Source organism: Camelus bactrianus, chromosome X (genome assembly GCF_048773025.1).
Source record: "Camelus bactrianus isolate YW-2024 breed Bactrian camel chromosome X, ASM4877302v1, whole genome shotgun sequence".
NCBI classification, from domain to species: domain Eukaryota; kingdom Metazoa; phylum Chordata; class Mammalia; order Artiodactyla; family Camelidae; genus Camelus; species Camelus bactrianus.
Genome location: NC_133575.1, coordinates 28352131 through 28369072, shown reverse-complemented (window position 1 = coordinate 28369072; position 16942 = coordinate 28352131). Strand labels below are relative to the sequence as shown.

Sequence of the window (16942 nt, the reverse complement as noted above, 5' to 3'; positions counted from 1 at the left end):
TGCTGTTAATATTTCATTTAATGACTTTGCTAGTATTTGTACATATGCTAACTTTAACTTATGGAAAGTTATTTTTTAAAAAGGAAATTTAAGCTGTAACAATGAAAGGTTCCAAGAAAATGTTTCCTTTTAGTCACAAATCTGGTTTTTCTTAAGCAAAGATCTAATTGCCTGACAGCATTATGCACTATTTTTTGATCATATTTAATATAATGAAAAAGAAAAAAAAAAAAAAAAGAAATGATAGTGGGGGCATTACTTCTGCTTTATATAAATAAAACAGAATGTAAGAAAATGCTATAAACAATTGTGTGTCAAAAACTAGCATAAATGACATAAACTAGAAATAGATGGGAACTTCCTCAATCTCATAAATGGCATCTACAAAAACCCTACAGCTATCACCATACTCTAAAGACTGGATTCTTCTCCTCTAAATTCAGGAAGAAGACAAGGATATCCCCACTTATCACTTATATTTAACGTACCGGAGGTATTAACCAAATCAATCAGGCAAGGAAAAGAAATAAAGAGAATTCATTTCAGAAAGGAAGATATAAGACCATTTATCTATACATATGACATTATCTTATATGTAGAAAAATCCTAAGGAATCCAGTAAAATACATCAGAATTAAAAAAACAGTTCAGCAAGGTCACATGATATAATTTCAACACATAAAAAACAACTGTATTACTATATATTTGTAATGAATAATCTAAAAATGAAATTAGGGAAACAACTCCATTTATAATACCATCAAAAAGAATAAAATATTTAGGAATATATTTAACAGAAGAAGTACAAAGTTTTTTTTTTACACTCTTAAAACTACCAAAAAAAAAAAAAAAACCCCTAAGGAATAGCTAAGCAAATGGAAAAATACTGCATGGTCATGGATCAGAAGACTTAATATTGTTAAGATAACAATCTTCCCCAAATTGATCAATAGATTCAATGCAATACCTATCAGAATGCCAGATGGCTTGTTTGTAGAAACTGACAAGCTGATTCTAAAACTCATATGGAATTGTGAGGATCCCAGAACAGCCAAAACAATATGGTTTAAAAGGAACAAAGCAGCAGGACTCATAGTTTCTGATTTCAAAACTTACTACAAAGCAATAGGAATAAGAAAAGTGTGGTACTGGCATAAGGATAGACCTACAGATCAACAGGATAAAACAGAAAATTCAGGAATAAACAATGTAACTATGGTCAACTGATATTCAACAAGGGTGCCAAGATCATTTAATGCCAAAAGAACAATGTTTTCAACAAATGGTGACAAGCCCACTGGACAGCCACATGAAAAAGAATGAAGTTAGATCCTTATCTCAAACAATATACAAATATTAACTCAAAATGGATCAAAGAACTAAATCAAGAATTAAAACTATAAAATTCTTAGAAGAAAATAGAGGGTTACAGCTTCATGACCTTGAATTTGGCAAAGGATTCTTAGATATGATATGAAAAGCAAAAGCATATAAGAACAACTAAAATGGATAAACTGGATTTCATCAAAATTAAAAACTTTGTGCTTCAGAGAACACTATCAAGAGAATGAAAAGACAACCAATACAATGGGACAAAATATTTGCAAATCATATATCTGATAAGTTACTGTGTTTAGAATATACAGAATGCCTGCAACATAATAATAAAAAGGCAATCCAATTTAAAAGATGGGCAAAGCATATGACCAGACATTTATACAAATAAGATATATACAAGTGGCTAATAAACACATGGAAAGATGCTCATCACTAGACACCAGGAAAATGCAAATCAAAACCACATGAGATGGCACAACATTGTAAACTGACTATGCTTCAATAAAAATACATATACAGAAAAATACCAATAATTTATATTAAAAAAAAAACATGAGGTATCATTTTCACCCATCAGGATGGTTATAATAAAAAAGTCAGATGATAGCAAGTGTTAATGTTGATGCAGAGATATTTGAACCCTCATACACTACTGGTAGAATGTAAAATGGTACAGCCAGTTTGAAAATAGTCTGGCAGCTCTTCAAATATTTAAACATAGAGTTATAGTATGATCCAACAATTCTACTCCCAGCTATGAGTGTGTGTGTGTGTATGTATATATATGTATAATACTCAACAGAAATGAAAATGCATGCACACAAAAACTTGTACACTCATGTTTACAGCAACATTATTCATGGTAGCCAAAAGGTAGAAACAACTCAAATGTCCATCAAATGAGGAATGGATAAACAAAATATTATTTGGTCATTAAAAGGGATGAAGTACTGACACATGACAAAACACTGATGAAGTACAGAAACATTATGCTAAGTGAAAGAAGCCAGTCACAAAATACCTCATATTCTATGATTCTTTTTATATGAAATCTCTAGAATGATAAATCTATATACAGAAAAAGCAAATGATTGCTTAGGGCTGGAGGGAGGTGTAAATGATGAAAGGTTGACAGCTAAAGGGTCCTGGGTTTCTTTGTGAGGTTATGGTTACACATATCAATGAATATACTAAAAGCCACTGAATTATATACTTTAAATTGGTAAACTGCATGGTATGTGAATGAAACCTCAATAAAGCTGTTAGAGATAAAATACCTAAATAAATAGAAGAATAGAGTTTTGAGAATGAGTTTATATATTTTTCACTTGATGTAAATTCAAATGACAGGTATTACCTTATTATGACTATACTTTGAAGTCTTCCAAGTAACTAGATTATAACAGAACCTATTATATTTGTAGTTAAAAATAAATTTAAAGATCAACAACAGAGCTGTGTGTCCCTTGCTTTTCCTGAGATATTTCAATGTATTATATGGATTACTAATTTCCTTCCAAAACATAATCCTATTCTTTCATAGACTAATGGAACTTGATGGCTTACAATTGTGGTGATCCTATGTGAAAAATGCATAGGATTTGAATTATATTCCTAAGTGAATTAAAGAAATTTTATTTCCAAAAGTCTTTACAAATTTGAAAACTGGTTTTGCCAAAACCAAATATATAAATATAATAAAAATACAAGCTTAACTCAAGGTATTCTGAGAAACATTAAAGTACACTTTTAACATTAGGTGACCACTGGCAGTGCTGACAATATAGCAGATTGTTTCAATTAAACTCAGTTTAATCACTAAAACTAATATTTAAAATGATACTCTGTTAAATGAAGTTTACTTTTTTATTCTATTTGAAATACCTTTGTGGTTATTTGATAGAATGCAGAGATGTAGAGTTTATTTTTCAAAGAATATTTAATAAACTTTAAGTAGGAATTTAGTTTCATTTTTATTACAATAATCTTACAGTCTTTTTCATACTGAAGAATAATTTAGGTATTACAGCAATGTATTTAATCTTTGTAAAATGGGTAAACCTACCAAAACTTACCTAGAGTGTTAGCTATTACTAATAAATATTTACTATATGTTTATGATCACTTTGCATTAAACAGTTGTCATGGAAGGATTTAGTGGATATTTGTCACCTATTTGACTGCTAATTATTAGTAAATATTACCAAATCAGGAAAGTCAGAATTAGGTGGAAGGAGGGAGAGAAGGAAAATAGTGTTCCTACAATATGCATTCCCAGTATGTCTGTCAGGTATCCCTTGGGAGAGAAATTGGGTCAATAAAAGATGCTAGAAACTGAAGTGATAATTTTTAAGAATGAGGGTTTTGAGCTCTGTGTAAGCGGATCAGCAAAACCAACCCAGGGCTTTTTGTTTAAATGTCCTTACACATAGTCTTCACGGGTGGCATAGAACATAGAGGAACTTCCACACTGGGGAGGTGACTTAGATAAGTGCTGCTGGATCCACTAGAGTTTTCCTGCCTACCTATGACTATTGAGGTCTGTAACAACATACTCTTCCTGTTCATAAATTTCAACATCCTCAGAACCACAAGTAGATGAGATTTTAAATCAGTATCTACAACCAGGTGAAAGTGCAGGTTTTATGCAGTCTGAGGCTTTCACAATTTAGGGATCATTCTTCAAGAGAAAAGAATGTAAAACTACAACTATAACAGTAGGTGTAGGGACCAGAAAAGGGGGTCAAAAAAGTGAAGAATCAGAAAGTTTATGCTCCTTTAGTATTACTGTGAATCTGCACCTGAAATCACTAAATGTTTCAGGAATATTTCATGGCCAGATTTAATAATTCTTGTGCCTAGAGATGAAGTGCTTTAATGGTGATGAGATTAGAATATTATTAATAGCCAATATGTATTAGGTATACCATATAGCATTTAAATTCTTAACAAGCGTTATCTCATTAAATTTGCATCTACGAGAGAAGAGACAGGTGCAATTATTTTCTCCATTAGTGAAGAGCTGATGAACACCTGAATTATAACAGTGGCAGTACAGAAAAAGGAAAGGAAATAAATGACAGAAAATTTTAGGTCTACAAGATGAATTTCAGGTATGGGCTCAAAAGAAGGAAATTTCAAGTAGTATGCCCAGATTTTTAGGATAAGAGATAGGTCAAGTCCTACCATATGAAATGATAAAGATTATGTAACGAGAAACAAATAAATGGAGAATTACAGTGCATTCATTTTGAATTTGAGGGATATATCTCTATATTTACCTACCTACCTACCTATTTATACATCTGTATGCATATATATCTAGGTGGGCATGTCTAGTTTGCCTCTGAACATGTAAGTTGAAAAAAGAAGGAAAAGGGCAGGAATAAATACTGGTGATGTTAATGGCCACTGTAATTTATGGGAGTGTACAAAGTCCCCTAGGGGATGCATAAAAAGGAATAATAGCCCCAGTAGGGTAAGAAGAGCCTTGAAGATTTCCATATGGATGGAATAAACAGAACTCACAAAGAGACTAAGAAATTTTGCCAAGGGGATGGAGAAGAAATGCAGGGAACAAGGATAAAGCCTTACCTCAAATGTCTACAATTCTAAGAGTAGATTCTTAACCATTCAGGTTGAATGCTACAGAGATCCAGTAACATGTAGACAGAGAATGGTCCACTGAAAGCAACTAACTGCATTGCTACAGCAGTAGCACAAGCTAGATTGGAGAAGCTAAGAACTAGTCATGCAAGAACAAAAACTGCAAATGTAGATCCCCCTACTGAGAAGTATGTTTGCCAAGGGAAAGGCATGAATTTCTTTCGCTTTTGAAATGTGAGAACGCTTGGGAGCTGAAAGTGAAGGGACTACTCTCACAGAAGACGGAGCTGTGATAAATATGGAGAAGAGCCCAAGAACAGGTTCTGAGATAAAATAAAAGATACATATAGCAAAGTTGATAGAGTAGATTCCTACTATTCAGAGACTAGTATGAAGGTGATAGGAGGGTTTAAGGAAGAATATGTGTTCATGTTGCCCCTTTTCTTCCAAGAGAGAAAAGGTGCAGTCATTTGCCCAGAGGAGGGTGGATATGGGGAAAAGACTGGAGTGAAGAGGATGTCTGATAAGATGGATAACAATGTGAGGCAAAAATATCTATCAGGAGGATTAAAAGAGAAAAAGTATACAAGCCAACCATCACAGTGCTTTGTGTACTGTTAGTGCTCAATAAATATTAGACCTACCCCAGTCCAATATCATAAAGGAGTCAGAGGATCTCTGAGATCTGGGAAGTGAGACAAGTGATGTTTCTTTTGCATGGGAAATTGTTATATATGTACATCTGTTGGACAGAGTTTGATGCATCTATTATGGGCACATGAACTTTCTTTATAGCTTCATTTCCTTCCAGTGAAAGCATCACAATGTTAAATGGTAGAATGGAAAAAATATTTTTTCTAAGTGATGGAGCTGAAATAAATATGGATGTAAGTAAATTATTTTTTAATAATTTTGGCAACAGCTATTGTTAATCAGAAATGTGGGATTTTCATTAAGAATTTCAAAAAGGTAAAGATTGCTAGGCAACATTAATATGAAAGGGCAGAAGACGTCAAAACTAGTTTCTTTTAATGAGTTTAGAATTTTGAGAGATTATATGATCTTATTTCCGCTCCTTTCCTGAAATTAGCAGGAACACTGGGCTATCTCTACTTCTCCACATAAACACTTGCCATTTTTTCCTTTTCCAACCCTCCCGTAAAAACAAGATGTATTTCTTTATTACCATATTTATTGGTAGGACTTTGCTGGTATGTTCTATTGAAATTGGTTTATGCCATAAAATTAAGTTTTTTAAACCTTTAACTCTAATATTCTTTATCTCAAATTCTAATACAATGTTATTTACTAAAGTTAAAATGCTGACATTCTTTTCCTTTTATGAATCAAGTCTACTGCTTCACAACCGAATGTACATTGTTAAGGATACGTATTTTATTTGACCAGCTACTATCTCAATTTGGAATATTCTGTTTTTGTAAACTTACTTTATTTAAATGTATACTGAAGGAAATGAAAACAGAAACTTGGGCTGAAAGCTTCCTCTATAAACTCAACTGCACAGAAAATTAAGTTAGACATGAATCATGATTGGCCAATTATACTGTAAAAGTTCTATGCATAATCCTTTAAAATTGTTCGCAGTTCTATTTTTTCTTAATTTTCACAATAATCTTCTTACTGAAATGGATAGTTAACAGTGAGGTGAAGGACAAATAATAGTCTTAGAAAAATACTGAGTGAAAGACTTTTAAATGTAAACTACTTCACACATATATAATTAAACAGCATCTTAATATACCATAGTCTTCATTCGTAAGCCTATACTGTGAGTTTCATGTCAAATCTATGCTATGTATCCTTATTTATGTTTTCTTAGACTGAAAATTCTTCAGTATTTGAATTATCCTCTTTAATCAACTGTATTAATGTTAGTTCTATTTGTAAACACACCTATAAGTGCCTCTCTGTCAACACTTACCCACTGTGTTACGAGAGCTACTTATCTGTTAGTCTTTCAAAGGGATGAATATGGAAATCTTCATGATTTTGCCCAAAGGAATTAATGCTCAGTAGTGTTGATGAATAAATGGCTGAATAAATGAATAGCCTGGACTGACAATCCTAGCTGGGTTTATAATGCACACAGCTTTACCCAGTTATCTCAAAAGGGATTAAAAAGTTTTGAAAATAAATTCTTTATTTAAAAATTCAACAGCCCATTGAAAAGCTGGAGGTAATAAAGATTAAAAAAAAGACAAAAACTTAACATGAGAGGTTTCAAGCTGTCAGCTGGTCAAAAGTGCCCTCACACTTGCTTGTCCAGCTCAAGATTTTATTTTTATTTTCTGTAATTTGAATGTGCAGACAGGGCATTTACTCTTCAGTTCGCCATAGGCTCCAGCATCCCTATTTCTGTAGATTAGACTCAATTCATAAATCCTTGTTACCTGCTTAGTCACCTGGCATTTGAATCTGGGCTCTCAGATCTCCTAGGAAGGCAAAGTGAACAGACTACCCTGTACCTTATCATTTGCAATCACCATCTCAGATTTAGAAATATTTTATAGTTAACACAAAGCCATAGTAAAATAACAAATGAAAAGTCCTAGTAAAGAAATTATATTCCTATTATGATCCACTGCTTTGAAAAGAAGTGCAAGAAAAAGTATAAATTAATTTTGAGTACTTTAAATTATTTAGTCATATAGTTTATATCTTATCACTTATAATTAATAATGTAAATGTATTAACATTCTGTTAAATCTGGCTTAGTCCTGCCTGATCACAAATATACAGAATAAAAGAAACCAAAACTAGGTATCCAACTGAAAAAGGCCCTTGTCCAGATGAAAGATAAATTACTCGTAAATAGCACTGTTCTCTGGTATCTCCTGTTGTCAAAATCCCTCCCATCCTTTAGAGGCAGCCTCAGACTCAACTTCAGGGCAACTTCTGTAACCAAGTTCACTATAAAAGCAAGAGCTCACATTTCTCAAAGTGCATTTATTGTCTTAATCAGATAACCACTCTTTAACAAGGACAGGTTGGCAAACTTCAGTATCAGTATTTGGCACCCAAATTCAGTAAATAATTTAAATGACTATGATGCATATTGGTTATTTATAAAGTAAAATATCAGTCAACAATTGGTATTTATATAGCTGAACTATTTCTTCAATTATATTAGGAATATCCTATTAGTTGAAATAATCTCTTCTTCGCATTTTAGTATTTCACAGTACCTGAGCCAGTGCTAGATATTGCAGTCTCCACGTTACTGATTACCTGTTTTATTTGCAGAGTTAATTCCTTGAGATTGAGTCAATTTAACTTGAGTTCCCGGAACCTGAGGAATGCAGACTGTGTTGGGGAAATTAAAATGTTGTGGAAGGCTTAGTTCTGTATTGTATGAAATGGAATTTGGCTTCTTCAACTTTGAAATATTAAAGAGTGTACAAGTCTGTAAATAAACAGAGAGTAAAATTGGAATGTAATTCTCTTACTCTTTATCTCCAAAACACAAAAGATAGCGTTAAGTATTTAGACTCCATATTTGGGAAAAAAAATCCCTCAAGAGATTGTAATCTGTTAATTTCTTTAGACATACTATTATTTATTTGGTGGAAGGCAACACTAACATGTTTCATAGACTCAAGGGAGTCATCCTTTACTAAGAGATGCTCAATATCCCATGCTTGAATCCTTTCAGTGTTGAGGAATTCACTGTCTTAGGAAGAAATCATTCCACTGGTGAACAGCACAGAGGAAGTACTTCCCTCCGTGAGTTGAACCTTGTGTTCCTTAATATCTATGCATCAGCTTATTCTTATTAATAGTACAGTTAGTCCCCTCCCTTTTGCTAATGACAATTTGGAGAAAAAATATTTATGTACATATAAGACCAGGTCCTGCCCCTCCACCAACCTCCAAACAACCCTTTCAAATAGGTTTGAATTTTCAGCCCATTCAACCGTGACTTATATAATGTGAGTTATAACTTAACCCCATACATACGCTCCTCTGGACACAATCTAGTTCAATACCGTCCTTCTTAAAATAGGACACTGAAGATAAACCCAGCTCCCTAAGAGTGAGCTAAGCAATGCAAAGCACAGAGGTATGCAATCACTTATTTTTATCAGGACGTTTTACTGCTAAACACCGTAGTACAGCGTAATGGTTAGACCAAGACTTCTCGAAGCTAGACTGTCTGCACTTGTACCCCAACTCTAAGTCAGCTTGGCCAGGTGATTAACCAAAGCCGGAAAGTCTTCATTTCTAAGATACAGGCAATAGTAGTTCACACTGCCTAGCCCTGGTGGGAGTATTTAAAGTGTTAACAAATGCCAGATTCTTGGAGCACATTTTAATTATTCAATAAATGTTGGCCATCGTGGTCATCCCCACTGTTGTCCACATCATCATCATCAGCATGACTGCAATCATGATATCATTACACAGCAAAAATAAACTTTAGTTCCCCTGGCAATTATCTCATTCACTGGGTTCATTATCTGTAAAATCCACAAGGATTTTTTTCTCACAGAGTCACATTTTCTCCCTACTTTATTTTGGCAATTAAAATCATGTAAACACAGAAATAGAAATCAGTTCACTCACACTTATCATTGTTTTGGTTTATTTTTCTAGTCATTATGAACATATTATCTATTTATATCAGCAACTAGTTCTCTACCCAAATGTGTATCATCTGCCTTCTGTATCTGCAAGTCATTCAAAATACTACGTACTGACAGACTCTCTTCTCTTGATCAAACTCTAGTCAGGTTCCTCCAAGCTCTCTTCTCGACTAGGCCTCAATGTTAGCCTATAAAAAATGCATTCTCAGCAGAAAGGATTTTGTCCATCTATTTCCTTCATCCATACACACTAAGAGACTTGAACCAGCACTAACATAGTTTCTAACAGCTCAAGGCCATATCCCCATATGACTCAGGTCCCCTTTTCCAACTAAAAATTGGCACCTGGCATCTGCTTCTAAAGGATTGACTCACACTGGCACTTGCCATCTACCTCTACAAGGGACTAAATTATGATCTGCTGCAGCTGCTGACCTTCAAACTCCCAGAAAGGAGTTTGAGGTGGGGGATCAGGAACGAGGAACTCCATGCTCTGGGAAAACTGGTGGAATAGGCCTTCAGATAGTCAGATATTTTCGGGAGAAGATTTTATGAGCCCAAATTCTAGATATGAGGGCATCTCCTCATATCTAGATCTAGAAAGGCACTAAAATCATTAACAGTGACATCTGCTCTTTGACCAGCAGTAACCTTCACAAGACTACCAGCGACCTTCTGCAAATAAAAAAATGTGTGCTTGATTGCATGTACTCCCACTTCACCAAAATCACATATATCCTGACTTTCCCTTTACCTCTTCAGAGCAGGTCCTCAGAGCTACCTGAAATGCTGTCTCCCAGCTATAGTCCTCATTTTGCCCCAAATAAAACTAAACTCACAACTCTCACGTTGCACACAAGATTTTATTTCAGTCGACACCCTTAAAGTGCCTACCTGGGAAAGTTCAATGCTACCAGGATAATTAACTGTTCCAGCTAAAATCTGGGGATAGGCAGATAGGCTTCTGAACCCCTCCTAGAGCAGTTACTTTAGAAAGCTTGCCATTATAAATCCTTTCTCTCCCCTTCTGGGATGTAAATCTACCACTGGAGATGTATTCTCAAGGACCCCAGAGCCCTCTCTTTGAAATGCAAAAATTCATGGAGAGAATGATCCCAGGCAGGTGGGTACTTAGTTCTAACTTGCATCACTACCCACCTCCTGTCATAAAGATTCCAGAAGTTTATTCCTCTTGATAAGCATCAATTAACAAGTCCAGGTCACTTCCGTCAACTCCCTCCTGCTTCCTGTAAATTTATACTTCCCAGACACTGCTCATTGTCCCTTTAAAACTCCCAGTTATTTCTGTTACAAACAGCTTAGTTCATGCTGGATCCTACTCCCTGTTGCAACAGTTGCTGAATAAAGTCTATCCTTGCTTTATAACTAGGGTCCAGCTTTGCTTATCATTAACACTACGGACAACTACTCACTATGTGATCTGGAGTGCACTTAAATTATACAAAAACCTTTTCTTTATTCTTCTAAATCCTCACCAGGAGAATCTCTTAGATTTCCTTTTTTAAAATGACAAATTTCAAAATTTCAATGAGTTTCCTTGCCATTTATCCCAGAGAACACACTACGTGGCTTTTAAACCATAAACTTGAGGAAGTTAATAGAAAACATAAGAAAATACCCTTGCAAGCTCTGCATCCTTCCAGTACCACTGAGTGTATCATTAGAGTTAGTTTATTAATGGCCAGGAGGATATGGTTTCAATACATGAGTGCTAAGTAGTGAAGTACCAGAAATTCACGCTCCTGACAAAAGATCCTGTCTCTCTGGGTACATTAAGTAGATACATCATAATGCTACTACCTTATAAATATTCCAAAAATTCCAACTGTACATCATTGTAGAATAAAAAATTAGTCATACATGTCACTTTTCTTTGGTAGAAAAGTGATTACGTTTATTCAATTAGATTTAGTTCTAAACAGATTTATTTCAAAATGATTTTAGATTTTGTTACAAGTTATTTTATGCTATAACAGAGAATTCTAGACTTTCACTTATTCCCTTATACAATTTCATGGTAGTAAACTAAGAAATGAACGTATGATCTACAGGCTATGCAGGGAAGGAAAAGAATAATGGACTGGGAGGGAAAAACCTAAGCCCATTTCTAATCTGTCACAAATCTGTGTCACCTTGTGCTACTATCTTACTACTCTGGGGTGTTTACAGGTCTCTAAAAGTAAGAGGTTGTAATACGTGTCTCTGAGCGTCCAGCTTTATTTATTTTCTAGCTTGAAAATACAATAATGTCTCTACCCTGATCTAGGCTGTGATCTCTGCCCTGTCAGTGAGGGCAACTTAGGTCTTTTTATGCCTTGGCCATTCCAGTTTTGTGTTGTAAGTGTAATCCTATCATCTCTACCTTTTTCCATGGGGTCACTGAAATAATTTGAAAAGTGCACAGAAAAGCATTTGAGGGAAAAAAAAAGTAAAATATTATGCAAGTAGGGGATGTTTTTAAAATTAATCTTGTTTACTGTTCTGCTGTAAAAATATTAGCATTACTATATTTCAAGAGTGCACTGATAACTGCACTTGAAAACAAACCTCTGTAACTACATGGAGAGAAACAAAATAAGGTGCTACACATTCTCATTTTCTTAAACTGGCACATTCAACTTTTCTCCAGTTATTTTATGCATTTGGAGATTTCTCGCTGAAACAAAAAAATGCATGATATTCACAGAATTCAAAGAAAACAGTAATTTCTGGGTGAAAACTCAATTTTTAAATTTAGAGACTACTTTAAACATTTAAATTTGAAAGAAGTCAAGATTTAATCATAAATAATAACAACAATTATTATTATGTCCACCAAAAAATTCAGAGAAGTTGAGCTAGAACTGTTCAGAATTCTGCAAGCTCCCCACCCCCCCAACAAAGGACAAAACCGAGCAGTTAATCATTGGGACAACAGACTGACAGACTCAATGCCTGATACATATTCCTGAGTTGATTTACAGATACTGTAACTGCCACCAGAGGGAAAAAAGTTAATTGCATGATGACCAAAATGCAGCCATGACATAAGCTTCTCCACATTGAGCAGTACTTGAATCTATGGCCAGAATACAGTTCCAAAAACTAGCCCTAAGAGAAGAGGATTAACATTTTTGCTTATAATAATCTATACCTTTGTGGGCATCAAAATAATTGTAATTTGTTCTGCCCATATATGTAAGTGGGGAACTAAAATTGTCAGCAAAGAGATGCTATGGACCCATGTTAACATCTTCCACTCTGAAAACACGGTGTGCTATGTCAGCATGAAGAAGTTACACAAGACGGAACTTCACTCCTAATTCCATAGAAATGGAGTGATGTTTGACAGTGGGGAATTGAAAGCAGCTCTTTTGCCCCTTTTCTGTTCACCCATTTCTATCCCCTTCTAACCTTAACCTAGTTAAAGGAATGAGATCACTAGGAAATTGAAACTAACTTCTGACTTATGCTCTCCCAAATGCACACCATGCCTTGTCTAACCTGTTGATTCTTTTCCTAGATAGAAAGAATGAAAAATGAAGCAGTTAAAGAATTACTAGCTCTCTACTCCCAGTAGCCCCGTAAGCAATCTTATAGTCAGATCACATGGGCAAGATCACATCTGAAGAGTCAACCAGTCTGCATAAGATGGAGAATGAAGCAGAATCCAGCCTCCCACCTTGATGATTCACTCAGATTCTTCCCCCACCCCCACCCCCATTTTCCCCTTTAAAAACTGTCATGGCTGAGCAGAATATTTGGAGCTGGTCTCTAGACATGAGTTCACTGTCTCCCCAGATTGCTAGCTTTTCTGATTAAAGCACCTTTCCTTTCTACTGACACTTGCCTCTCAATTACTGGCTTTTGAGCCGCAAGCAGCCAAATCTGAGTTCAATAACACAGACATACAGATACCCATCCTGCAAATGTGGGAGGGAAATAAGGATAAATCAACAGAAAGATGATTTTGACTGTGAGAAATCAGGCTATGAGGCAATGTGGATTGACCTCAGCCTATACAATGAAGACTACAGGTTTAAGGTGCCATTTGTTTGTTCAGGCACATGTGCAATTCAAATTAAACAATGACAGTACTCCTCACGCACAAGACATTGAGGGAGAGACAAAAAACAGGTCACAAAAGTTTTGAGATTTCTAGAAATTCACAATCTGATAGGAGAAATAGGTAAAGAGAAAAATAAATCCGCTACAAAACATAATTTGGTAAATGCACAAAGAAATATAAAGTGTGCTGGATTCCAGGGAGGAAGCTAAAAGAATAGAGAGAAAGACAGAAACTATATGCATACATAAATAATAGAAAGGAGATTCATGGACATTTAAATAAAATGTTTTGGGGGAAGGGTATAGGTCAAGTGGTAGAGCGCATGGTTAGCACACATAAGGTCCTGGGTTCAATCTCCAGTACCTCCGCTAGAAATAAATAAGTAAACCTAATCACCTCCCCCAATAAAAAATTAAAATAAACAAACAAACAAATAAAATGTTTTGACAAGAGGTAAGAATGAAGGCAATGAATTTAAAGGAAAAGAGAGAGAAGGAGAGAGCTTAAAGTTTGAAAAAGCCCCCTATTGAACATTTTTATTGTAATGGTGCGCTGAAAGTTGAACCAAACCCTTCCCAAATGCACTGCTCTGTAGAAGAAGTGAGCATTTTGGTATGAGCTGAAGAGAGCCATTGGCTTCTTCAATGTCCAAAGTGGATGGGTTAGTCTGGAGGGTGTTCAGAGTCTTGGCCCTGGATATTTTCCAGCTAATGAGAACTCAAAAAATCCACGTCATACATAAAATATGCTCAATGGTTAGATATCAGTGCTTAGACTGTACTGATTCTAACATTCTGACAAATCAAAGAAGAAATCACCCCTATAATGCCAAATCTTTTGTTGTATATGTAAATGAAGGTAAATCTTAAAGAACAATGATGAAAACATTTTGCATCCATTTCTTCAGTGAACTAAGATTTAATGACTTCCTTTGGCTCAGGACACACTTTTCCAGGCACTGGTGATATGAAAGTTAAGTAAACAAACATCTTCTCACAAATTCCCTTGCTGGAGATAAGAGTAAACACACAGATATACTACTCTCAGACAGTAAATGCTACCTGAGGAAATTCAAGTGAGTTTAGGGTTTGGAGAGTGGCTCATAGAAGTTTAAGGGATTTTTAAAAAAATTCTAAGTTGGTAAAGCAGAACCTCACTGGGAGCATTTTTAGCAGACCTGAAGTTCCTGAGGGATGCAGCCTCTCACGGTCCAGGGAGGAGCAACAAAGGACCTGCACAGGCCATGGGGAGCAGGCCTTCCTCAGGTGTTTGAAAAACTGCGAGGAGACCTGTGCTGAGCGAGGGACAGGAGGGAACGGGGTCCAGTGGAGACACTGAGATCAGGGAGGGGATGGGTCTGACTAGGAGGGTCAGTAAGACCATGGGAAGGATGTTGGTTTTCACCCTGATGTGAGCTGGAAAAGCCAGAGGAGCACGTGATCAGGTTTATGTTTCAGAGGAATCATGTTGGCACCTTTGTGGAGACTGACGGTACCTTATTTCAACTATAAAATAGAATTCAAGCTGTAATAATGGAGTCTACAGTAATAGTCATGGTCATAACAACGTCTTATGTCTAGAGAGCACTTATCATATACCAGCTACTATGCTAAGCATTTTATATAATTATTTCACTTAGCTTCCAAGGATTACCAGTATCTGCAAATTAAAAACAGCAAAATTGAAGTCTGAGAATTTTTAAGCAACCAGCCCACAGTCAGACAGCTGGACAGTGTTAAAGTCTGGATTCTCAGCCTGGTAATCTGACCCCAGGGACAATCGTCTCTAGACCCTTAACAGAATATCCTGGGCAACTTTTAGAACATGTCCCCACCCACCTCCTTCCAGAGACTGATATTTAATTATTCTGGAGTGGGGCCTGGGCACTGGTAATGACTTCTCCAGGGCATTCAGATGTACAGCTAGAATTGAGAACTTGTGTGAAATGACCACTATACTGTAATGCCTAAAATTACCCAGTAGAATGTTTTGTTTCAGATTTATTATTTAATGAGGTCAAAGAAAAAAAAAGCAAATGAGCTGCCCTGGGGAAAATCAGCTTTCATCATTTTCCTACATAAAAATGTTACGATGAAGTAGTAAGAGCCCTGTCTATTTTTAAAGAGAGATTAATTTAAGCACGTCTTCTGTCCTCCGTACCCACCTCAATCTTGCTCAGCCCCAGGAGGGCAACGGCCACGCGGATACTGCTGCTCTCCAGAGTGCCGGTGATCAACCTTTTCTCATACTCTATCTTCGATATCTGTTGCTGGGCTGCAAAAGTCAAGGCTTTTTCCTTGGCTTCATTTATCAGTGGCAATTTAAGGTCCACAACCAGGATTTGATGGAATTTGGATTTCAGGTATAGAACTGGATCTTTGTTAGTAGGCACTAGGGGAAGGAAAAACATTTGTGACTGCAATGGTTAATTTATACCCTTGACACTGTTATCCAGAATGGACTTGGGAGGTGTGAAATATAACACTGCAGTCAAGGCCTCCATTAACCAGGGGGAAAATAAACAGGAAATACATTTTTTATAGTCTTTTTTTTTTCACTTTTTTATAGTCTTAATTAAGTAATTCAAGAGTAAGTCTTCGGGAATTAAAGATACTCTACTAAAGAATTCTAGTCAAGTGGTTCTTTCAGAGACACATCATCACCTTGCTAAAAAAAATTCTGTGGCCACTGTATTCCTATCAGAGATGAGAAGGCAGGAGGAGCAGAAACAAATGTAAAGGAAGACATCTGTCAAGGACTGGCAAGACCTGCCATTTTCTTTCACTAATAACCTTACACTGTAAACTAGAACGTAGGGGAGAAGTACAGGTTATACTGCCGTCTACAGAATTTTGACACTGTAGTTACTTCCAGATTATTTGGAAACTGGAAGATTTTGCTGAGTAAATATTCTAAATGCCAAATTTCAATACTGACCTGAAGACTAAAAAATATTCTAAGAAGAATCACAATTGCCTTTTTCTTACTTGTTAAAATGGTGCTCTATTCTATGGATGCTGACATCATAAAGTTAAAAGGGAGCCTTTGAAAATGGAATCATATATGGAAAAACCTGCTGTGAGGATGCTTAGGTGACTATATGAGGCCCCATCCTTCAACATTATGAATGAAACAAAATGCACAGATACTCTACCTTTGTCAGGAGAACTGCTGAAGTCAAGTGGAGTTGAAGAATCCAATGGAAATAATCTGGAAGGCAAGGGGAGCATACCTTTTCCTTCCAAAACATATATTAGTTCTCCAATCTGAAAGACAACCACACAATAATACATTATAAAAGCTCAGGAAAAGGATAAATCTTTCA

The 16942-nt window shown here is 35.7% G+C and overlaps 1 protein-coding gene across 1 annotated transcript in view; it reads right to left on the bottom strand.

The window, feature by feature from the left end:
• CFAP47 (cilia and flagella associated protein 47) overlaps nucleotides 1-16942 on the bottom strand; it is a 423400-nt gene that overhangs the window by 166272 nt on the left and 240186 nt on the right. Inside the window, exons 43-45 of the mRNA XM_074358969.1 lie at nucleotides 16772-16883; nucleotides 15782-16008; nucleotides 8194-8368 (exon numbers count right to left, since the gene is read on the bottom strand). Of these exons, the coding sequence (XP_074215070.1) occupies nucleotides 8194-8368; nucleotides 15782-16008; nucleotides 16772-16883 (514 nt within the window). The remainder of the gene's footprint in view (nucleotides 1-8193; nucleotides 8369-15781; nucleotides 16009-16771; nucleotides 16884-16942) is intronic.